This window comes from Empidonax traillii, unplaced genomic scaffold, assembly GCF_003031625.1.
Source record: "Empidonax traillii isolate 1590-97213 ecotype Southwest subspecies unplaced genomic scaffold, ASM303162v1 scaffold14:size4059594, whole genome shotgun sequence".
Taxonomy (NCBI): domain Eukaryota; kingdom Metazoa; phylum Chordata; class Aves; order Passeriformes; family Tyrannidae; genus Empidonax; species Empidonax traillii.
In genome coordinates this window covers 2048562-2074887 of record NW_020955207.1, presented here as the reverse complement: position 1 = coordinate 2074887, position 26326 = coordinate 2048562, and the positions used below count along the sequence as shown (strand labels likewise).

The 26326-nt window shown below is 37.8% G+C and overlaps 1 protein-coding gene across 2 annotated transcripts in view; it reads right to left on the bottom strand.

Annotated features, from left to right (window-relative positions):
* The window catches only part of ELMO1 (engulfment and cell motility 1), a 311383-nt gene that overhangs the window by 154979 nt on the left and 130078 nt on the right, over positions 1 to 26326 (bottom strand). For both annotated transcript variants that reach the window (XM_027891987.1, XM_027891995.1), the window contains exon 15: positions 10217 to 10321. In XM_027891987.1, the coding sequence (XP_027747788.1) occupies positions 10217 to 10321 (105 nt within the window). The remainder of the gene's footprint in view (positions 1 to 10216; positions 10322 to 26326) is intronic.

The following is a 26326-nucleotide window of genomic DNA, read 5'->3' as shown; positions in this document are numbered from 1 at the left end:
AGTGAGGAAGTCACAAACCCACACAACCTTCATTCAAATGGAGGTCTATCATTAATGCTCACGAAGTGCTGCACCCTATTATCTTCCTACTCCTCCCCACCATAAATCCGCAATGAGTTGCAGATCCACCAGACATTCACAGTGAGCAAGTGCAGTGGTAAAGTTTTGCTCAGGAAAAACAGATATTTAAAGGCAGAGACCATGGACAACGCAGGAGAAGTTTTAGCACCACAGAATTACAGAATCATTCAGGCTGGAAAAGACCTTTAAGATCATCGAATCCAACCATTTACACAGCACTGCTGAGTCCACCACTGAACCATGTCCCTAAGTGCCTCATCTACATGTCTTTTAAATACTATCAGGGATGGTGACTTAATCACTTCCCAGGGCAGCCTGTTTCAATCTCCTGATTCTAATCTCCCCTGGCACAACATGAGACTATTTTCCCTTGACCAGTTGCTTGTTACCTGGGAGACGAGGCTGACTCCCACCTCGCCACAACCTCCTTTCAGGGAGTTGTAGAAAGCAATAAGGTCTCCCTGAGCCTCTATTTCACCAGGCTAAACAACTCCAGCTCCCTCAGCTATTCCTAATCAGGCTCATGCTCTAGACCCTTCACGATCTTCATTGCCCTTCTCTGGACCCAGAGAACTTCAATAAAAACAAAACAAAAGGAAAAGAAAATTACTGGGAGAGGGCAGCCAGGAAAAGTCTGAGTCATGTTCTTGGAAAAAACAAACAAACAAACAAAACAAACAACAAAACCAAAACAACAACTACCAAAAAAATGCAAAAAAACCCCCCAAAAACAAAAACAAAACAAAAAAAAAAACAAACAAAAAAAACCCAAAAAAAAACAAACAAAAAAAAAAACCAACTGAACAACAGCAGTTCAGAAAACATAAAGAAAAATGATAAAGTGCATGAAAGAAGCATAGACTGAGAAGAAGATTTTATCTTATGAAGAATGAAAGGAACTGACTAGCAGAAGAGGAGGAAGGAAGAGATTTGAAAATGTTTTTAAGAATGGAAGTGAAATTTTTAGGAAACCAATGTTATACATTTCCTTGACATTTCTACATGTGAAAGTCTGTAGCCTGTAAAAGCATGGGAATTTGACAGTACTTGTAGTAGAATACAGATCTGTACAGTTTTTATTATTTTAAGTTACCAACACATAACTTTATATATATATGTATATGGAACTTAATCCAGCTGGTAGCCAGTCACAAGTGATATTTCCCAGGGCTCAGTATTGTGGCTGGTCCTGTTTGACATCTTTATCAATTATTTGGATGAGAGGATCAAGTGCCCCCTCAATAAGCTCATGGATAACAGCAAGTTGGGCAGGAGTGTTGATCTTCTGGAGGGTAGGAAGGCTCTATAGCAGGATCTTGACAGATTGGATTGGTGGGATGGGGACAACTGTATGAAATTTAACAAGATATTCACCAAAGGCATGGCCATAAATAAACCTAAAAAATTATTTAAAATGTAATTTAATTTAAATAAACAAATAGAACCTAAAATAAAGAAAATAAATATAGTAAATATAAATATGTGAAATAAGTAAATAAATAGATTTTAAGTTATTTTAAAATTTAAAATAAGATAAATTTAAGTATCACACCAAGATCACAGAGGAACGATGAAAATTCTCCAGGAGTAAAAAATCACCCCAAACAAGACACTAACCCCCAAATCAAAAGATTTTCTAACTTTATGGCAGAGTTTCTTTATGATTTTCCACTGAATTATTCACTGAGTCCATCACTACCTCAGAAGCACAAAAAAGACCCTCAGGGAGGCAGTGGACTAAACTAAGGATTTTCCACACTTGACTACCATGAGCTTAAAAGTCTGTATCAGCTTCAGTAATGAAGCTTATATCTGCATCTAAGAGTTAATGACTGTCAAAAGGCAAACTTTTCAAGACAGGTATATTCAAAAGTTTCCTCATCAAAATCCAGGAGGCTAAAACCACCAGACAGAAATATTTCTCCTTGACTGGGAAGAAATATCGACTTAGCCAGCCCTTAATCCTTCACACTAAAGATGAAATTGTCTCAAAATATACTGCCCACAGCAACTCAGATGTAATTCTCAGATTCCTGAACCAAAATCAGAGCTTGGCAATGGAATAGAGATTCATTATGATTAGGAAGTAAATACAGAACTGAAAGGCAATATTCACTATAGCTGCATCAATACTTCTAATAAATCCCCGAGCAGACAATTCAATGAGTGTTGCTGCAGTATTAAAGGGAAGCATTTTCAAAGACCAGTTTTGTAGTGCTATCTAAAATGATCCTGTTTTAATAGAGAACAAGTTTTCTAGCAGTCTTCTGTAGGTTAATATCAAGAGATTCAGTGAACTAGTTAGTAAAGATCACAAAAACCTTCTTAGACCCAAAATGAAAGGTCAAGCAGCATTTTAATACACAGAAATTGCAGAGATGCTCTTCCTTTTCTTGACACTGCTTTTCCTTTTCCTAAGCCTCCTTATTATATACAGTAGGCTTCACCATTCCCTTCTCATTTAGATGCTTTAAGTAACTCTAAGAAACTAGTCCTTAGGATTTGCTTCCCGAGAAGGGTAAGAGACTACTGCAGTCAGACTCAGTTTCCATTCATCCTTGTCAGCAATTTTGGTTTCTTCCTAAGGCAGCTTGTCATTTGCTTCAGCTTCAGCATCAGTCTTCTTCCAACATCCTTCACTCTGCATTGTCTTCTCTAACCCTGTATTTTCCATTTCCCATGCTTCCTCTCTCCCTTATCTCAGTCTTCCTTCACATTCCTGAGTCATTATAGAAATTTCTCATGGCAAAACAAAATAAAACATCAGCTATTTCTGCCTTCCTTGGGAAGGCACTAGAATTGCAATTTAAACCAAGATTTGAAAGAAGATCCGAGACCTATTACAGATACTGAAGAAACGGGGCACTGAAACACAGATGCTAAGTCATGCCTTACCTGAGGGTTAACATCTAGTTACAGGACCATGTTAAGGATCAGATACTAAGTGTCTGATATGTGCTTGGATGTGCACAACTACAAATAAGCACCTGGGGGCTAATCAGCTCACCATGTGAGGAAGTGCCTTTTAATCTGTTGCTCCCAAGGAGAACTGCTATCAGACAGCACAGAGCCCACTATGGCAAAGCAGCCAGGAGACAGTGAAACTGTCATAAGGCCAGGAGGGACAAGAAAAGCATCTGATTATGTCATTATATAAGAACACATAGGTAAGAAGGTGAATTCGAACCATCACGGTAACATTATAGCCAGTGATTGACTCTGCAGCCATAAAACACTTCTATAAGAGACAAAAGTTGGTTCTCTTCTGTAAAATTATGATGTGGTTTTACTTTTCAAATAAATCTATCCTCAAACTATCACAAGCTAAATTTAGACAGTTCCACAGATGCTCATCTAGCAATAATTTTTTTTCTGATGCAAACACCTTAGCATGAAAGCATGACTTTTTTTTTTTTTCTTTTTAATTTTCCATTAAAAGATAAATAGGTAGTGGTTTGTCTTGAAATAATATATATCTTCCTCCTTTCTTTGCCACTCCACACAGAATCAACCAAATAATTGTAAAGCATAGTGGTAAGACCCAAGATGAGAAGGTCCAGTTGATGTGTTATCTTCAGAAGCAGCACCAGGATGTGCTCTTCACTTTCCACAGGTACAGGTATGTGACAGTGATTTGGTGTTGATCTGGTCCAGCTTGAAAACTACCAGCCAGGTATTCCTTCTCCCTCCTAATGTCCCACATAAATGTAAGAGGGCAATGCTTTTCCTGCAATTCTCTCCTTGCTCACCTGGGACAGAGGTGGAAGGCATGAAACTGCAGTATTTGCAGAATATAGCAAATACATCTCCTTTGGATCAGGACCTCATTTAGACAGCAGCTTCCATATACATGGGAAGGTTTAGGTGTGCTGTGAATCGTGAGAAGTGATCTGAACACATCCAGGACTGTAAGATTATCATACATATCCCGCTGCACATACCACATAGGGCTGTGCAGAGAGTGCCATGACTCCCTCATAGTTCTCCTTCTCACTCAGTACTAACTCAACTCTGTGTTTATGCTGCAACCAGCCACTCCAGGATTTTGCCTTTTTACTGTAGAGAGACCCATCTCAATTCTGCCATCAGTGATGGAGGCCCTCGGCGTTGTCATGTAAAACACATAAATTACGTATATTTGGGCAGAAACAAAAGGCAGGCAGAAAAGCACTTGGATATTTGAGTGGAAGAGCCTGGCAGAGAAAAGAGGAAACAAGAACACATTAACAGGCTGGGAACCACTGTGCTTAGGCAATCAGGTCTCATGTGGAAAACTGCATTCCTTCATGAGACTCACCAGAAATACTCTTGTGACAAAGCTCACTTTTCTCTCTGCCTTCTGCGGAACAGAAACAAATTACATCCCTTTTCCTATCATTTCTGGGCGGGGGGAAGGCATGGCAGAAATCAAGCCCAATTTTATTTCAGAAAATACTGAAATTATATGTTGGATTCTTTCCTCATATCCGATCAGGCTAGAACGAGTAGGCATGAGCAGACTTTGTGAATTGGCGGAAGGATGTGTAGGCAGCCTCCTATACAACAACTTCATGGGTTAGAAAGTATACGGCAGACAGTCTGATTGTGACTCAACCCATTTAAGTTCTGAAAGGTCTCTGCAGGATGCCACCAATTTTCCTGCCTGCATCACCGGCACTGAGAAACAGCACCTGCTCCTTCACTGTGATTTCTGAAAGCTTCAAAAGCAAAAGAATTCCCTCCTCAACCTCCCCAGAAGTAGCAACTCAATTAGCTGCCGTGGAAGAATTGTGCCTGCATTGCAACTGAGTGAATAACCAATATACCAGCTCAACAAAGGTAGGGGAAAGGGGATTTTTTTACTGCTGACCATAAACCACCTTCTAATTTTCAGGTAATCAAGGTAATTCTTGGTGCAACCAAGGTCCAAATGTTGTTTCGATTTTACTAACTTTTAAAATTTGTTTGAAATACAAGAATGGAAAACTTAGGGGCGCACCACTTACACACCACTCACAAAAATGTAGTAGCATTGGATCTGTTATAAAACATACCAAGGGATTAGTAAGTCAAACTTTTCAGCACAGATTTCAACCCTGCTTTCCCACTCTGGTGAAAACATTTTATACCAAAAATTTTACATGTAATATTTGGCAAATATTTGAATTAAATAGATAAAACCAGTGGGAAGAGGGATAAATGTTCTCTTCTATAGATGAGATGTGAATTTCAAGCTACAGTGAAATAATATTTTTTCTAAGGAACACTTAACTTTTTCCTACACAGATGAAGAGCCTACTAACCTAATGGCAAAGAAACTGGACATAAACTTCGGCAGCTGGCTGGGCAGAACCCAAAATAGGTGGCAAGCCAATGCTCAGACCCAGAACTGCTAACTTTATTTGCATTTTCTGCCTGGAGCATCAATCCCTTGTGCTTAAAGAAAAGGACAAGCCACAGTATGTGTCTTCTCAAGGCAGAATCTCACCCCAAAGAAGCAGTGAGTCCTGCTAGAATATAGCTGGTCAGAAACACAGAAGAAAAATATAGACAAGTCACCAACTTGTCAGTCACCAAAAGCAAATTCATTAGAATGAAAAATGTGGATCCCATGAGAGACAACATCGTAAAGGACTTCTTTGTGACTCATCTGACCTACTGTGAAATTCAATAATCTCTAAGCAAGATCCTACACTCCCTCCTAGATATACCAGCGGTTATCACTATAGTTAGATGTTTGTGAGGAAAATGTAAAATAAGGGAATATTTCAAGGGCAGTACATTAGAAGCTAAGGTTTAGTTGCTGTAGAACCAGTTTACCCAATGCCATCTGCTCTTTCTGCCCGGAAACACTGTTAAGTTAGCAAAGATGAATGGCAGTACACTCCCAACTGGAGTGGTAGCTTTGATTTTGCTGCCTGCTATAAAGAATGCCTGAATGAACACTAACTGCACATACAGGAGTCAACTTATCAAAATTGCAAAGCTAGTGTTTCTAGAGAGGCAATCCCAGGCACAAACATGGCCTATTTAAACACATGACAACAACTACCAGTTTTCACTTTTTGGGTTACAAATAAAAGAAGTGCTCAGTTTGGTTTCTTTAGCTTATATTTCACACCAAATTAAGTATGCACCATTATTTTACATCAATATTAGCAATCACTGAAGTGCATGTGTACAAAAAACAAAGGAAAATGAATACAAGCATGTCTGCATACAAAATATTTCAGTTTCATATATTTATACCTCTCTTCTCTTTGTATCTTGAAAACAAAATGGGTCTGAACAGTCTTGCACCACAAATTCTTGAGCAAATCAAAGACAAAGAACCGATAAATTAAAATAGTAATAGCAGTGGTGGCATAATAATATTTCCACTGAAAGGTTTTTCCTCAGACACTCTATACACTCAGAAGAGTTTCAAGAGCACACCAAGAGGTACAAGTTACCAGAAAGAAAAATTTCAAGATATTGGTACTGAATAAAATCTGCCTTAAGGTTAACTTATAATTTTATTTTTAAAATTAGTAGAACATAAAGCTGAAGTAGTTTTGGAAGCAAATTGAAACCGGGGGGACACATGACTTACCTGCTATAAAGGAACCAAAAAAATTTATCTGTCACAAAGCTTTATTCCAATCATTTTCTCCACTGTTAACTTTATTTATACACACTGACTGTCCTGTAATTATGAAGCTTGGGAAGCTGCCAATTATTTCCTGTGGAAAATTTTTAAATTTCTTTCAGAAATTGAACATTACTTCCATCAATGCATTCCAAATACTATGTCATCACCTTCCAAAAGTCAAGCCTCTGATGATAGTGACTGATTATTGAAGTGGAATATGAAAAAAGTCAATGCATATCAGTTAGTGGTAGCACCAGACAATTAATTAAAAAAGAGCAAGAAAAGATAATTCAACAGGAAAATAATTCAATAAGAAGCTTCTTTAAAAATCCAAATGATAACTAACTACACCACACAGTCAAAGAAAACATGTTTGTTTTTTTTCCTGTTTGCTAAACAACTTTTCTGCTGGAGGCTCCAGTCATACTGAATAGCAAACAAAACCCTGAGATTCAAAATCAGTTAACTCAAAGTCTACATAAACACCGTGTTTATCTGAAGGAAGACAAGCACGTAAAGAAATATTTCTGCAATTGCAGGAATAAGTATGCAACAGGAAAAAGGTGAATGAGACTAGTGGATTGTGGGTAAGTAGCTAAAAAAGAATAAGACAGAAGAAAAAAATGTGATTATTTTTGTTTCCTCCTTCACTGCGTGACACCCATATTTTCACCCTGAGATGTCTTTTGCTTTCAAGATGCAGAGTTACCCATCTGCTCCAGTGCCTTCACACCCATATTCTTCAAAAAATTGCAATTATATTTACTGTTCCTGCTTTAGTTTACTAAAGTACATTACTCTTCTACTGGTCTTTGAAGCCCCTTTGCCAGTCCCCAAAAGGGTACTTCAGTTTCAGACATTCTTACCACCTAACTATTCCATTTATTATGCAAATTACTCCTAAGCAGAATCATTTACAGGAGGCAGAACAAGGTATGAAAAGGGAAGAGATTACTTATTGACTGTATTCTCTTCTAACTTCTGCTTTTCATTAATACAAGAAGATAACATAACTAAGGTCACGCAGCTGGGGCATCCTAAGAAAGTGGCAGGCCAGACTGCAGGTAATTGCACTACCCATTAAAATGCAGCACTGCCAATACACTCAGTATGACTTTCTGATGGTGTCTCTGCTTAATACATCACATTTTGTCAGGGAAAACTTCATATATTCCAAGTTCATTTCAAACCAACTCTGGGTTTCAGACTCAACTTCTAATTACTGCATAGAAGAGATATTAGCTCATTTTGGGGGCTCAGGAATTAACCTATGGCACAGGAGTCAACTGTATTGCAAAGAGCAATTTAGTTGAAACTAATCTCTCCTCCTAGGAACCAAAATATTTCCTAATATCAACAATGAAAAAAAGAGAAGAGCTTGTGCCAAACAAGTTTCTCAGTATGCAAGTATACTTATAGCTAACAATTTCTTGAGGAACTTCTGGCTTGACCACAGGAGAACTTTCTTAGGACACAGGAACAGAAATATATCTAAAAAAATAAGTTAGGTCAACAGGCTGTACAAACAGAGCAAACTGATGCTGTGGGAGCTTTGGGAGCCAAAGGCCATGAAGGAAAGGTAATGTTAGACGTAAAATAAGGAACTCAAAAAAGAAACAGGCATGTCAGGGGCCACAGGAAACAACTGTACATCAGCTGGTAAGTCAAGGAGATGATAAGATAGAAAGTAGGTGACTTTTGCAATCAAAGACTATCAACACTGTAGGAGTTGCACAACACTGCTCACCTCAGAGATGTTCATATCACACAAGCAATGCAAGTATAAACACTAAGTAGAACTCCTGAGGAGTGGTGGATAGGCTAAAGCAGCTTCAGGCGAGCAATTGAATCTGAGAGTGATTCTGTAAGGCACTTCTAGTGTATGTGTACTCTTTCTCAGATAGGAAATACATGAGGCACTCAGGCACTCTCCTAACAGGAACCATGCAAGAATAAAAACAGGCATCTCAAAACAACAGAAGTTCTCAGTAATGTAGCAGCTAAAGTACTGCGTTATAGAAACAGAGCTGAGCCAGCAATAAAAGTCCTTTCTAAAGAGTGGCTAATTACATGCTTCACTGAATCCAATTTTTAAGACAGCATTTGCAACATGAAAATGAAAAATTAGAAAAAATTGGGAGTTGTCAGAGAAAGCTCTATTTCAATAGAATTTCTGTCCTCTTTAATTTTTTTCAGGTTCTTTAAAACATGACTGTCTCATTTGGAAGCACTGGCTACCTCTACTAAGTATATTCTCTAAACTTAGAATTTTCAAAAGAAGCCTATGAAGTAGCACAGTCCAGATCTTACCAAATTTTAATGAGAAACAGTAACCAATTCTTTTTTTAATAAACAAATCACTATTTAGCATAGTTTAACCAAAAAACATGCTCTTTTTCCAGTATGTGAAATAGCCCCTCAAGGGCTTATTGCATACTACCACAGTGTCTTTTTAAGAGTTACTGGTAGATTCAGACTGAGGAGAAATATCTATTTAAAGAGCAAATCCTACAATCTCGTGGTCTACTATTATGTCCACGGATATTGGCAGGCCCTTTACAAACCTATTAGAACTTTGACACCAATCTGCTTTGAACAAAAACCAGATGATAATGCATATTAAAAGCCGAGTTGTAACTTTTAGTGGAAATGATAGGTGTGTTTACTGTCTCCTTGCTATACACAAACTTCTTTAAGCAGGACTGCATGTGCACTTTTTTGGGGGGAGTTAAACCATCCCTATGATTTCCAGTCACTGACTTTCTGGACTATTCTCTACTCTCATCTGTGTTTGCCTGGTTTATGCTTGGCAAATACTTGATTTCAATAAAATTCAGGAAAAGTTGTTTTCTTCAGAGGCATGTATTATTCAGCTGTATGCCTCTTCTTGAAAGGATGCAACATAACTTGCTCTAACTACCTTTGAAATAACAAACGTAGGAAGTGCAGTAGGCAGGGGCCAGGAATGGGTTATGTAAGTGACTCATGATACCTTGTACTTATTGTACTCTAAGCATGACCTCACCTACAGCAGTAGTTTTAGTGGAAACATCTTAACTCTGAGGACACTGCCAACTCATTCGCCTATCAAGGCATTACCTGGTCAAAACCTTCTTTCCACAAACAACCCTGAAAGTTTTTAGCAGACTCCGAGCAGGTCAGAGAATACTATACAATTACTAAGTTCTGAGCTTATCATTATCCATTATGGATCTGACAAAGGCACAAGTTCATTTCCCTTCTCTTTGCAGGCCTAAGCAAAAAGTAGCATTTGCAAAAAGTCATATCTGTAACATTTGACTCAGCAATGACAGTCTAGATGTATAGCTTTCTCCCAAAGCTTTTAGAGACTTATGCCATGTTTCAGTGTCATGTGGTTCACCTTCCTGGAGTTTGTTGTTAATAACATCAGGATTTTGAGCCTCCTCTTCAAAGCCAACTGTAAACAGTACATAGTCACTGTGAACTGGTGCCTATTCACTGTGAACAGGCAACCACAAAGATCTCAACAACAAGAAGCCTTACCCGTATGTAAGCATCCTGGTGATGTTTAGCAAAGTACAGCATGTTGTCAAGGGCCAGCATTCCTGGAGGGGTCTGCGTGAAATCCATCGCTGGGTTTACGTGATTCTGCAAAAAGATGGTAAGATCACTCAACTAGGATCTTTACATAAGCTATCAGCTCCTCAGTGATGAGCACTGTGTTAGCATGCTCTGTCAAAAAAGTCCAGCAACAGAAAGCTCTTAACAAGGAAATAGCCCATGCCTGAAAGAACTTTAAACCCTATGAGGTTGTCATGTCAGTAATTCACTTCCATAGCTATGGAATGGAATTTCCCAAAGGCTGAATGCTTCAGAAGTGCAGATCTCCAGTCTATCTTTCATGGCAGATAGACTCCCTGGTGGTACTGCAGATTAAAAGTACATAAAAATGCAGATATTTGAGCAAACAGGCACCAAACCACCTATTTATACAACTGCTATGCACCTATTTCAAATAAAGTCCAAAATGAAGGAGAAAACTACCAGACTAAATAGCTATATTAAGTTTACTGGATTTTCTGGACTGCTGAAGACAAAGGGCCCCAGAGAGAACTTTATGAAATTAAATGTATTCACCTTGTGGAATTCAGGTACATCTATGAATTTCAACTACAGAATTAACGACTGAACATACCAAATATAACCAGAGTTTGTTAGCTTTCACATGCACCTAAATATTTCAAATATTCAGTTTCACACACTACATGAAAAAATACATTTGTTCATAATATTAATTAACCCAGGTATTCTTCTGATTGGATGGAACTAAATGTATGTTCGAACAAGTTTTACGTAGTTCATGGTTTAGACATGAATATTTGCCTGGCTTCAGCACAGAAGCTGCTCGGAAATTCAAAGGAGACTATGTCTCCATCAAAAAATGCCTCTCTTCTGCTATGCTCTTTTATCAATATCACCTTTGCAATGTCTCCTGCTCTACTCATCATTCTGACACAAAAAGATTTCCCCAGCTGCTTTGCAATGGCATTTCTATTCTGCAAGACCCAGCTGACTGAGACTTTAAAAGTGCATTTACTACCAGAAAACTGGTAAAGATCAGTACAGATTTCTTCCATTAGTCTGCTTCCGCAGTGTGCTCAGGGTCTGACCCACCCACCTCAGTGACAAAAGCATGGGTTTTACTACTTTTTCTTCTGTTGAGTCTGCCAGACCATAAAGTGGTAGAAATGTGAGATTCCACTTTCTCACCTATTTTATCTTTAGATGTATCATAGGTCGGTTTTAGCTAGTCAATAGTTCGTAGTCACATAAAAGATTAGAAATAGTAGAAAGCAAAAATTATACATTAAGATGCCTGCTGCAGCTTTAAAGTAGACAAAGATGGCTGAAGATGGCATGCACAACCTACTGAATGTACATTTCCAGCTTAGGAGAACGAGTGTTCAAGCAAAACAATCATACGCTCGTTATTTGCAATAGGGAATCAAGAGGAGATCAGAATCTTAGATTTTATATGGAAATATCTAAGCAGTAGGTATTGTAGAAGGGTGGTAGAAGTCTAGGGCGGGAAGACAAAGGCTTACTGAGTTGTATTTTCCCAAATCTCCTTTTTTTTTCAAACTGCATTTTTGTTTGTTTCCTGTTTTTTCCACTTTCTTCTGAATGATGGACAAAAGCACTTCATGGCTATTTCCCCAACGCAAACTTTCATCTTCCACATCAATACATTTAAACTCAGTACAAAACTGCTTCAAAAACATCACAAGCCCAGCAGACTTCAGCTTCTGGGAGGAGAAAACTTTCCTTCCTGCAATTTTCAAACATTCCGAACCAAATATTCCTCTCTTAAAACTGAGAGGCTGAGTCTGGCAGACACACAAATGTCCACCTGAACATCCATCCATTCGTCCCCCAACCCACCATGAATATCTAAGCCAGTTCTTTTATGCATTTGAAACTACCTTCATTTTAGCCTCAAAGTACATGACTTGTGGAATACCACTTGATACTTAGCTGTGTCATGAGGTACATTTCCTTGGGAAAGCTGTTGGGAACCACAGCAAGCACCAGTAAACAGACAATCCTACAGCACCAGCTTTACAATGCCTTTTGTAAGGAGAACTTCAACATAGTGTTGAACATACACTCTGGGCTCCCACGTTATAGCACAGGTAGGGTACACTTGGATAAATACCAGGCAAGCAGAGAGAGTGCCCATCTACCTTACTCCAGCAATTAAAATACTAGTACTCATTTCACTAGTATTTACAGTGTTAAATAAAAGCAGGATACTTCTTTAATACTTTTTTATAAAAATGCTGACCTACTGTTGCTTGAATAGTTCTTTCCTTCTACATCTCAAATTTCCTATTCTACCTCTCCAATTTTATAGGAACAAAATACAGTGAGAGCATGAGAAATTTCATCATATTTAGTATGGATAACTTATTTTGTCTCTTATGATTACTACTAGTTCTATGTTCAACCAGAAAAGCGATGTCTCCATCACTTGTTACTTTTCCTCTGAGTCAAGCCTATAAACCCAGCTATTTTTAGCTGTTTGTTTTAAAAGTTTCTGGATCCCAGGATAACTAGGGCTTGATCTTCAGCTCTGTTAAGTCAAATAACTGGAGCTGATAATAGCTGAGGATCCACAAGACAATTCTGGTACATGAGAGACAATACATTAACTTCAATTATTCTTCAAATTCAAAAGGAATGTCAGACACTTTGTTTCCTTCCTCCTTTCTCCCTCCCCCTAAAATCCTCTTTTTCTTAACATGATGAATGTTTGTGGTTGAAATATTAACTTATTGAGAGTGGGTATGGAATGAGATACAAAGCTAAATTATCTAAAATGCTTTAGTGAATAATTCAGAGGTATGCAAACACCCCCACCTACAACATAATTTATTAAATAAACAGAACACAGTTCTTCAGGCATATTTGTTTCATCTGTTTAGTACAAAATTTATGGTATTTTTTTCTTTATAAATAGCAAAGAGTAAGAAATACAAATGGAACAGATTAGTTATGTCAAATTTTTCAGATAATTTTTTATTTTTTCCACTAGGCTGAGTAATAACTATGTATCTTTCAGCTTCAGCATCTGAGCAGTATTTAACCGCTTATGTTCTTATGCCGTAGATGTTAACATACCAAAAGAATCAGGAATTTGTTAACCAGCATAATAGGATACTGTGGAAACAAATATTCATGCTTTTGGACAAGATATAAACCCAAAATGAAAAGAAAAAATATAAAAAAATCACGTGGCATGTTTCACAAGATGACAGCTATTATGGCTAAATCCCAGTGCAGTAATTATTTCAGACAACCTAGCATTCTCATGCAGTCCTAGCTGTGTAGAGCTTTCTTCTCTGTCCTAAATGGTTTCACTGTCTTACTTCTGGCACTCTCTAAGGGATGTACAGATTTAAGTCGTAAGAACATGTCCGCACATCGAGATGCCTAATCACAGTAATGGTGTACTGTCCGTAGCTGCTAATGGAATAAGTACTGCTCTTTCCTTATATTATTCCTAACAACGGTATCTTCCATGTGAATATGCCGAAGCACATAAACCATTTATTTCCCTGTATTCCTAGGCCATTAACATACAAACTTATTTCTGTCTTGACAGATATTGACAGCATATCACAGATCTTGCACCAGTGCTATGTGCAGCCATGTAAATCAGTTGACAAATCATGCTAATTTGTCCTGAGTAGGTGCTAGACCCATTAATAGCTGCCCAATCCCAAAGCAGCTCAGGGGAAACCTTATTCTGAATGCCTCACTTCTGTAGGTTGGCACGACTAAAACATACCAGAAGTTTCCAGGGAAGAATCAGAAGTGTAAAAGAACTGATGATAGAATAACTTCGGAACATCTGAAGACTCCAATTTAAATGATGTCATTCTAAAATGAACTCTTTCAAAAGCGGTCATATTTTTTTCTGCAGAAAAAGGAACAATCTGTCTTCCAAGATAATACCAGGGACAGCAATGTCTTTCTCCCATCTTCAATTACTTGCTTACTCATTTTCTACTTTCTTTTAAATATAAAACCATAGCTCTGTAGGCTGGGAAGGAAAGCAATCACCTACCTGGTTCTACAGCACCTACGCAAAAACTTTCCCTGGATCAAATGAAGAAATCATAGTACATGCATGGATGTTTGTTCCTAAGAACTCAGGACCAGAAGAGTGGGAACCTGAGCTATATTCAGAGTGAATTATGAATTGATACACTTATGTTGGAAGTATCAACGAGCATACAACCTCACCATTTACCCCTTCCCTAAATAAACCTAAAGCTTTACAGCAGAATGTTCCCATCTGTTTGTTTACACAAGAATTACAAATAAGAAAAAATGCTGCATTAAAAAACCACAACATTTCTGCAGAGGTAGTCAGCTAAAATTCTCAATGAGGAAACAATTTTGTCCTTTTATTTAACAACACTATATTCAAAGAGATGTTGATGGCGCACACAACTTCCACCATCCCATTTAATGAGATACAAGAGTGACTCGGGAATTTTCAACCTTTATGTATTCAGTGAAAGGAAGAACTAACAGATTTGTTTTTCTCTTGATAACTCTCTTTAAATACGCAAATGGGATTTTTTTTTTCCGAAGCCTATTTTTTTAATTTTCCAGCAGAACTCTATGATAGAATGAAAACGTATCTGAATGATACCTGAATTACTAAAATATAAATAAATAAATAACCCCCCGGTCTAATGCAAGTGAGAAGTATCAAAAGCTCAGCTACTGCTGTATCTTTGAAAGAATATGCAGGAAGTAATTTAAGATACTTTCAATGCAAGTCATTTAAATCACATCCACACCACACATAAAGAACTCCAGTATATTTCTATGGGACACAGTTTTCATGAAGACTTACAAATTAGATTTGCATACAATGATGGTTGTTTTTCCTTTAACTGACATATTTCTAGCTCTTCTCAGTTTTGTGTTTAGGTCAATATTTGGCCATTTCTACCAGCTTCAGTTTTGATATTATTGTTGTTGCTTTTTTGACATATTTGCAATACATATTATTAGACTACAAATGTTACCTTTCAATAATAAAACTCATTCTAATTTATGTAACATGTTAAGCAACAGGCTTTCTGGATCAGGTTTGGTCTCACCAATATAAACCCAACCTTCTTAATATCAAAGACAATGTAAGTACAATCTGTGCATAATTTGCCCCATGAAAGATTTAAGAAAAAAATGATTTGAATACCATATTCCCTTATTCATCAAGCCACTGTGTAATCTAATGTAAAGCACCACAGAGTTCTATGTAAGTCACCACCAGACATCTGTCCCAGTCATGAAAGGATGCTATGGTGGTCAAAGTTGCAAAAATCTAAATGTTAGGGTAGTGCAATCAAATCAGCTAATACCACCAGATAGAACATAATAGGCATGTCAAAAGACAAGCACTACATATTTTCAGTCACAAATAAATTACACATTATAAAGCAAGACAAAGAGTTCTTGCATAATTCTTTGTATTTTGCACATACTTGTATTAGGGATACCTATATTACACATACCTATGTTACGTTGAGCTTTGAATTCCAAAATCTTAAGCCCTAAGGACTGCCATTAGTTTGAAAGCCTAGAAGAATACAAAATGAGTGCTATAACTTAGAGTGACCACATCTTGTCCTGTGCATGACAACTATGAGCCACCTTTCAGGTTTTATTGTAGTTAACAAGGGCAGACTTTAGAGTTAGATACATATTTAGCACTTCACAGATTGCTGACTTCTTATTACTGAAGTAGTGTTTTCTGGGCAAATGTAGTTATCAAGTAGTAACAGGTCGTGTACTCTTTCAGGGATATTTAGAATGAATCAATGGGACATGGCCTTTTCAATTACATTTTTTTTTAGTGTGGAAAATTACTTCCAGATATCTCCCCGTATCCACTGAGTTTGCAGAATAACTCAGTAAGCTGTCAAATATCCACTTGCACACATAGCTAGACTGGGTCGAGAAACTAAAAGCCATACTAGTTTATTATTGCTACAGATCATTTAACAGGCAGGCCCCGCAAAATTTCCTGTCCTACACTTTTGGGCAAAGTCCACTTTGGATTGCTGCTGGATGAGACGTGAGTAAATCCAGACAATTTTCACTGCAGGGAAGTAGGGACCTTTCCCATGAGATGTTTTAGAGGCCCAGCTGAAAGCATATGAGGCAGGTGTCCCTCCAGCCAATGCTGCTGGAGAGTAACCAAGGGCTACAGCTTTTCAGATAACTCCAGCTCTCACAAAATCATGATGGAATATATTATCCATGTCCTGGCCAGCAAGATATTTTCGCATTGTTTGAACTGCAACACTCATAAAGTACACCAGGAAAAACTGGCATAGAGTATTCCCAACCTAAAAAGAGCTACTGTTATAAATATAGGCTTTTTTATGACTTTGGAATGTGCAGGAGATCAATTAGTTTAATTTTACCAGTGTCATTAAAGCAGTTTGCCTTGTCTACACAGACAGGATCTAAGGCATGAATTCCCATCCTGCCCAGCAGGAAAATTATCAAGCTAGCAAGAAGACAGTCATGTGAGAAAACAGTGTGAACAGTGCTAGCAGGAACTGCATGCCAAAGAAATTAATCCATCTACACTGCAAATAAATGCAGATTAAATGTTTGCAACTAGGCAGAAGTCATGTATGCCAGAATCAAAATCTGCCTGAGTAATTTTATTTCTGTGAGTCCTATTAGATGTGTCAATTAGTTAGACTTAGTGTCCCTAAGTCTAATTTTGGCATGAAAAGCTTTTTTTGAATTTAGGTAAGCTTAATGCAAGTGAAGGAAGGTACACTGTGGCTTCCACTCATTATTTAACTATAGTGGCATAATGGCTTCACAATTAAGGAGATATTCAGAGCAATTCCACAGATATTTTTTATAAAACTTAGGGAAAAGATAAAAAATAGCTAACCAGTGCACAAAAATATATACTTTAGCATATGGACAAAACGCTTGAGTTGCATTGCCTATCAACAAGGAAAAAAATAAATCTCTTGACCCTTTTATGAAGTAAAAAGAAAAGTTCAAAACCAAGTTCTGCCAAATCTGGGCCTGCTTGAATCAGATTTTTCTAAGCATGAGACTACAGAGAGAGCATATTTTTGATTGTTTTAGTTACACTCCAGGCAGCTCTATCTAAACGTAACTATTTTGACATAACATTTGCTTCTGTAATTTAAGGTGCATTAATTTAAACAACTTTCAGTTGTGGTTTCTTTTAAAGAAAAATGACTTAAATAATAAGCAATCAATTAAGATCAGGGTAAAAATAATCACTAGAAATTTCTTGAGGATGTGTATCTACAGGGAACCCATGTGTGAAGCAGCCCACTTAATTAATGCATTTGCCTCTCCCTTATGTCATCCCTCAGAGGACTTGAAAGAAATTTTGAATGGGACCCTTCCTGCTGCAACAACTACCATCTCCAGTAAAGGATATGATGCTTATGTACTATGGTAGGCACAGTACAACCACAGAACAAAAAGTATGACACTTCATTTGTGCAGTGAATTTTACTTGCCTTGGAATTTTATTAATATCAATAACTGTGATGGCTGAGGACATCCCTGTATCCTTACAATCCATGCTGCTTTGAGAATGGTGAGCTTTGCAAAGAACCTAAATCCAGTGCCAAATATCAGAAAGTTAAGCTGGGATAGATCTTGCTCTCCTTTTAGATACTTTGGAAAAAAGGTTTCACATTTTTCAAGCAAGCTAGTTATAACAACTGTCATGTGCAAAAGGAAAGGCTCAGGCTGCATTTAGTTCAAATAAAGAGTACAGAGAAGTCAGCCCTGTGTCTCAGAAAACCCCAGCTCAAAATGAATCAGCCATGTGAACCTACTAGCTGCCTGGCAGCCAGATACAGCAGTTGTCCAAATTTAAAACAGAAAACTCCATCGCAGAGCTCCAGGAAACAGAGTTGAAATGTCATCTGTGGCTCAGCATACAGACTTGCAGAACTGGGTAAAAAGCCTGCTACCACTTTGGAGCCTGTGGTTCACACACTGACACTTTGTTTATTACCTTGTGACCAAGTTAAGCTTCTAATAATCACAGAGGACAAGCTGAAAACTGATCTACAGCAAAGGAACTGTCAACACCTATGATATTTTAAATGCTTCGGGACTGACATCCTCATGAACAAAATTACTATCTCTGCAGTCAAATCTTCCCCCTTCTTGACCACAAACAGCCAAACTTTGTGAATGTCAGAGACAGGTTTGGAGTAAGGACTAGTGCCTCCTAAAACCTTTGAGTCCATATTTCTATCTTAAGTCAACAATAACCTGTGCCCATGCTATAGGATACCCTGATCTGTCCTCAACAGTGAGGTAATTAAAAAGAAAAAAAGGAAAAAAAAAAGAAAAAAAAGGAAAGAAAAGAAAAAAAATTTAATTTATTCATTAGGGAATTTCAATTTTTCTTTGCCTCCCTCTACAGCAATGTGAAACTCTTGTGACTAGCTCTGCAAAATGCTGATATATTTGGCATGTCTGGGTATTGTTCTGCTCTGCCTTCAGTCTCCTCCAGATAGATGTCAAAAAGAGGATGGAGCTGCAGGGACTTCTGGAGATCATCTAGTCCAATGCCTCCCTCGCCAAGGCAGGGTCACCTAGAGCAGTTGACACTGCAGCTCCTCCAGGTGGGTTTCCAATGTCTCCAGAGAAAAATGTAGGAAGATTTTTATAAAATTAAGGAATTTTTAAAAGAAGACATATCTCCACTATTCTGTGATTCTGTGTAGGGGCTCTGTAACAAGCTGACTGCAGAGAGGAGGGGGAACTGAGCAACATGTACATGTAAGTAACACACACTGTATGGATGTATACACTGAAAAATTGCATAAGCTTAAAAAAATACTCATGGTAATTAAAACTGAATTTACAGTTTAACAAAACTACCATCATCAAGCAAGGGTTTGTCTGGAATCAGCTATCCAAGCCAAGCCTTGTGAAACAGATGAAGCTCACATTACAAAAGCAGAGAGATGTCATTATGCCTGATTAGTTTTGTGAGGGCTGTTTCTTCATCTTATTTTTTGTATGCAAATCCTGAGGCATACGGGGTACGTAATATCCAGAGAAAGATGTCCAAGATCTGCCTTTAAGGGAGGGAGTCAGAATACAATTCTTCTGTTACAATACACTTGAAGCAAACTACTCAGCCCAGCTACATTCAAATCTATGGAGCTTGCCTGCCCCCACGAATTTATAAGTGGGATGAACATAGTAAATGAGCAGCAAACAAGAAAACAATTGGATAAACCACATACAGTAGATTAAAAAAATGCCAGAAATTCTATGTTCCATTGCACCTAATTTAAAGTTAGTACACTTCCATTCATTATCCGATTTTCTTCAAGAGAAGCACACTTTTTCAAATCACACTGAGTTTAAGATTTTCATTTTATAATTTCACAATTATAACTATTGGAAAGGTATAAAAATATTTTTAAAAACTTTTTTTCTCTCTTGGCAAAATAATTTTCTTCATTAGGAAATTTATTAAAGGATTCAACAAATATTTATAATAAATGCAAAATAAATAAAGTATTAAAAAATCAAAACAAAAATGATTGATTTTATACAGAGTCAGTTCATTCACACTCACAAACATACTATCACAATTATTTCATTCTGGTGAGTTTCAACTTCATTCTTAAAGTGATACTGAAAGGTCAAAGTAGCTTGGTGGCCCATCAATATGTGATTTTTTTTTTTTTCTTTTAAATCTGGAAGGACTGGAAGGACTAAAGCTAAGAGGAATTCAGCTACATATGGTAAAAGGCTGGTTTATTCATTTTAACAGTGATGTTAGTTAACAAAGTTATTAGATGTCCATAGCTCCTGACAAATAAATCTGGGAAATCACATGCAGCTGCATGGTAAACCAGAACAGTAGCTTTAACACATGGATTTGCTGGCCCTTGCTATTGGTCACTATAAAGATGCATCTGACTCAGGAACCTCATTCTGTACAGTTATCAACTCAGATCAACAGTGCCAAGTTTATATAAAATTAGTAGGTTCTCTATCACAGATATCAGCCACTGCACGTGTCACAAGGTCTGGCTTTCCTGGTTACAACGTACCCATTTTGGTTAATAAAAAAAGTTCCTCAGGTTTTCTCCCAGCCATTTAAAACCTCATGCCTGCAAACAGCAGTAATTCTCTTGCATTCCTCTGTTAGCACTCAGGATCAGCAGACTACAGTCTGATAACAAAGAAAAAATGCAGTATATTTGGATTTACCAATAAATTCACAGTTTTCATCACCTATCAATTTTTTTTTTTCATTCTTGAGTATTTATTCCACACTGCAATCACACTGGGCTGAGCAACTCTGGAGCCACATGAGAGCATCTGTCCCCGTGGCCAGACGAGGTCACCCCTCTCCCTCAGGGGGTTACACCTCACTCAGATGCAGGGCAACCAGGCTGCTTCCCTGCTTTGTGCCTAGCAGGCACCTACCCATGCTTCCTTGCACTGCCCAGAGTGGTTCAAGGGCTTAACAAAGAGATTTGCAGATCAAACACTAACCCTGGGGGGGGGGGCCACCTTCCTCTAAGTTATAACAGAGGGGATATCTCCCACCACCATATATTGACTGGAATGTCTCAGCAAATCTAAATGTCAGTGTGGGGAGTTGAGTTTCAGCATGAACTTTGCTAGGGTGCAAACCTCAGCAAGCAGCACTTCATTGTATGTGCAGCAATACTTTTTCCAGCACAGCCCCGTTTTTTTTCCGCAGCCTAGCACTGTATGCATAGCACGACATGAAATCGTGGAATGCTTTGTTTATGGCAAATAGTAACTTAAAACTATGCAACTATGCTTGGGGGAAAGAATGAAGTAGGTTACACATCTATGAACTCCTAACAGTGCCAAGGACAGGATGGCTGTGAGTGTAAGCTTGAGTGATTTGTGTATTTCTACCTCTCAGGCTTGGAAGAACACTGATACTTTGCTGATATTGTTCTCCTTTGCAGAACACAGTCTGAGTTGGTGACCAAATGTAAGGTTTTCTGATTAGATCTATAACTATATTTACAAAATCTCATCTCTTACAGATTTGTGGACACTCTTGGGGGTGGGTGGGGGAAAACAACTAAAAGAATACAGATTGCAAGAAAGCATCTGTGTAACAGAACCTACATAAAGCTGAAAAACACTCAGACATAGGATTATTTTGGAGGGATAAAATATCTCACCATTAAGTGCCAGGAAGGAACCTCCACTTACAGTGCACTGTATCACAAACCACATCATGCAAGCCAAATTAAGTAACACTCAGAGGTATCATTTAGCCTAAACATCAAACATTTGCTGGCATTCAAATGAGAAATGGGAATTATAGCCCAGATCAGTTATTTCTACTATTTCTAAGGCTGAAAGACTGTGTATTCCATGCAAACAAGCTGCTGAAAAACTTCTGCAAACAACTGACATCTGGCACGACGCTAGTGCCCTCTGCTGTGCAACCTTACAGACTAGTCACCAGCTTTCTTTCAAAATTAGGTTCAGCTGTACTCCAAACAATATTAAGCCATATACATAGGGTAAGTCAAGTATTTCTATCTTCAGGTAAATTGTAAAGAAAACCAATGCTGACAGACATTTAGTATTATTGTAAAGACAAGATCCAAGTACTCTCTTAGAAAACGTTCCGTGTGACTTCCATGTGGAGCTGCACACTGTAAAATAGTCTACAATAGCCATTTAATAAAATTAAATCTTTCCTTTGTTTTTCAACAAGTGAAATGGAGACGTTGTTTGGGGTTTTGGTTTTTGCTTTGTTTGTTTTTGTTCTTTTTTCCAGACTGAATTATCTCCATATAGCTTTAGAAAATTTAGATCGTCAGGTCATTTATATATCCTTCCTCTTTCATTTTGTTTTTCTTTTATTGTACTTCACATATTTTGTTCACCTTTCTCATACAGCTTTCAGCACCTCAATTGTGGTTGCTCTGTTAAAGATCTATCCAGCAGCAATATATAAAGAAACATTAGGGAAGGAAGATGGCAAAAACAATGAGACGCTTGAAAAAGTGCTTCAATTAAGGGTAAATCTGGTTGTGCCACCTGAAGTTCAGGTTGTCTGACACTTTCCATTTTTAGACTTTAGTATCTGATACTTCACAATTATTTTAATTATTAGAACAGAATGCCTAACCTTCTCTTTCTGTTCAAAAGCTTTAGCAAGACTTAGTAAATTATTTGATCATTTTTAGTCATGTTTTTTAAAGCACTGCATTGCTTTTATTAGATCAATTTTTACATAACTGTGTTGTCAAGAAACTCCAGCCCACTCATGCTATGCAAGAAAAACTTCTAAAACTTGCTCTTGTGTCAGTCTTGAGATTCCTTTTGAACATAGACTACATTTGACTGAATTATAAATGTTCAGGATTAACTGAATTTAATAAATCTCTTTGGAAAACACACAGTTTCTTTTCTGAAGATATTGCCTGTCCTGAGCATTCCCTGGCCCCATTTTCCAGGCTTAGAGGAAAAAAAACAAACCAAGAGTGGAGTGGAAAGAGAAGGGCTCATAGAATAGTGGGGAGTGTCAAAGTCAAGCATTTGGGAGTAGAAAGGCTTGGAAGAAGAAGTGCAAGAGTGTTAGGGCAGAAAACAATACAGATGGGAAGGAAAACTACAAATATCAGCCTAGAGCTGAACAAGAGGCAAGGATCATGACAGAAATATAGAGCAAAGTGTAAAGGAGGAAAAGAGCAGAGGCAGATAAATAGTGCACATGCATGCAATTAAGTGGGACAAAGAGTAAGGGAATTAATTAGGGCCTTAATGGCTATCTTATTTCTACCTTTTCCTAAAATTCAACTTTGCTGCTCTTCTAGTACAATGTGGTGCTGCACTTCTGATGCACCCAATATTAATAAAAAACACGAGTATTTCAAGCATTTACATCCATTTAGATGTTTTCATAGGTTTAAGACCAATATCAGTCAGTTATTCCCAGTGATTAGATCTTGTTCTTGTGATATTCCTACACAAAGCAACAGGACTATAGAGATAAACGTTGCTCTCTGAAAACAAAATGATAGAACTGGTCCTCAAGACCTGTTTTGTTTCAAACATTTCCAAAGAAGAGTTTACAAAAGCAAAACCAGTCATATGAATCTGCCTATGTCTCTTTGCTTAAAAGATGATCAATTACCAAAAGTGACAGTCGCTATATAAATACATTCTTTCATAACACCTAGAAATAAATATGTATGATTAGTCTTCATCTTTCAAAACTTAACCCAAGGAATAAATCAGTAATGTTTTTTTTCTAAAACAGGCACTGAAAAATTTCAGCTTCAAAACGAAATGACAGAATGGAAAATGATGCTCGCAAACAACGGAGAAGAGCAACCTCTAGTGGTCATAAAGGTAAAAACGAGAGGAAAAATCCTATCTATATTCCTGTCTTAGCCCACTAGTCCAACATAAGGGTTTTTCACTGGCATATTTTGTTTTTTTCCTGGCTATACCACCTGTAAATTTATTTCCATTAAATAAAAAGATGCTCACATCTACAAACCATGTATTACAATGAAAGGTGCAAAGAAGATTCTCCTTTCTGGTAGACTGCTATAAGACACGGGTTTTGCTGTGCTGAATTAGTGCTTAATTATTACCTATCATTAGTAAATTACAAAGTCTTTTACTTTAGAGTGAGCCATTGTTACATACAGAAATAGGGCAACTGACCTGAGGGCCTGGCACTTCTGTTTTGAGGAGAAGCAGCCTCAGCTACTGCATATCCAAATAGCTCAGCAAAAGAAAATCTTCTCAAAGTTGTTTGTTTTTTTCCCCAGCAACAACTGATTTCACAAGTTTTAAAATAGTAGATGGCAAAAGAGAGGGTTGTAGGAGTAGAAAGAGTGGAGGATGGAAAACTACTAATAGCTTTCAGTAGTACAATTTGTCATCTATGTTGCTCTACTATAAAGCCAACTATTAAGTCTTATTAATTTAAAATTAAAAAAGGATCAGATCTAGATTAGCACATATACAGTATTATTCTAAAAATGTTCCCTGCCACTGTCAGAGCCCACAAGAGAATCTGAATGTAAGAAAGCAATATTTTTTATTACAGTTGAAAAGCTTTCCCGAAGGACAAAAACCTATGATCATTGCAGAATATCAACCAACTGGAGGAAACAACGGGGAGTTGTGAACCAAATAGCTGAAAATGACCATTCCTGATCTTTGTGATTAGTTTTCAGCATTTAACACCAGTTCCAGATTTCAGTCTCAAATCACAGGACTTCAGCTTCCTGTTCCAGGCTTTCCCAGTACTACAACTTACAATGTTGTAAGACTTCAAACAGTCAGGTCTTCATTTTTTAGGAACAGAAAGGATGGCCATCCTGAGGTCTTCAGCAAGAACAGCTAAGTAAATGCATCACCCAGGATCTGCTTTGTCCATATCCCTCTCACCCTCCCTCCTGGGAAAGTTTTATCCTCTCTAGCCAGGCAAACTGCTACCACTAATCCAGATGACCAGCTGGAACAAAGGGGCTTCAGAGATCTAGCTGACATTAGTAACTCCATAGAATGTAAGGACTATTCATATTCCTGCAGGGCTTGGCATCCCAGTCCCATCCTGGTCTTGCTCCATTTTAACTTTTCAAAGCTTTACTCAATCTACTGCTTAATTGACTGCCACTAATCCACACCATGCAAACTACTTAGAGTTGTGCCCTTTCACTGCATGACTTCACTCTCTTTACTTTCCATCAGTCAGTAATAAAGGATGAATTATTATCACACAGAAACCCAAGTATTGATCTACTGTCTTTCTATCAATGCAAATCTGAACTTGCTTTTAATACACACAAACCATCCCGAGGAAAGCTGTGACTCAAATGTGTGGTAAAATAATTTATCACTAATAGCAGATTACAATAAATCAACAGTTTAAGTTAAATTCTTCAAAACTAGGATGCAATTAATTTCATAGCCCAGAAAAATAAGCAAGAAGTAAGATCATATCTTTTTTTAAAAAAAATTTCATTTATGTTTGAACTATTCAAGACACAATTCCACAACATTATGTTAAAAAAATGAAAAGGACAGCATTTTGTCTATAGATCATTTAAGAGGTGGGGTTAGTAGTGCTAACTATTATTACCATTGCCCAGTGTTTCCCATTACTAGATGCTGTTCCCAGTTTTCAATGTTTTGGACAGTACTTATCAGGCAACTGAAATTCTTCATGCTGAGGCAAATATTAATATTTGGACCATGTAGCTAAAACCAGTTCACCCATTTCTGAAAATACAGCACAGGGAAAATGCAAATTGTTGATTGTCTTTAGAAAGTCCTGACAACTTTCAGTGCAAGGGCTGGAAATGAGAGCCATCTGAAAGAGCAGGCATCATATTGACGGAAAAACAAACACAGTAGGAGGAGGAGGTGGAGAGAGGGAGACAAGGGAAAACCCAGAGGAGAACCACATCACAAGGAGGGAGCGAGAATGAATAAAGATGAAATTCAGGGAGACTGAATGAATGAAGTAGTGGGTATTTAGAAGTATTTAGACATGCTGGAAAGAGATGGATCCAAATGGAGGTCAAAATGGAACCAAGAGCCCAAGGAGATGGGGAAATGAAAACCAAAGACTAGGGAAAGAAATGGAGAGAGAGAAGCCATAGGAGCTAAGGAGTTGAAAAGCAAAGTGAGATATCACAGCCAAGAGACTCAATAGAATACAGAAAATGCAGAGCCTCCAAGATAACAAGGCTCAGTGAGTAAGCCCAGAAGCAGCCTAAAGACATACCAAAATAACAGAAAGGAGGTGTGGTGTGCCAGCCTTGGCCAGCAACTACACACCCACCCAACTGGTCACCTCCTCCCCTCCCTCAAGAGAGCAGGGGGAGGAAAAGGATGGAAAAGCTTGTGGATCAAGATAAGGACAGGGAGACTGTTAACCAGTCTGTTTACCATCATGGGCAAAACAGACTTGACTTGAATGAAGTGAATTCAATTCACTGCCAATCAAAATATATTTGGGTAGTGAAAAACAAACATTAAAACAACACCTTCTCC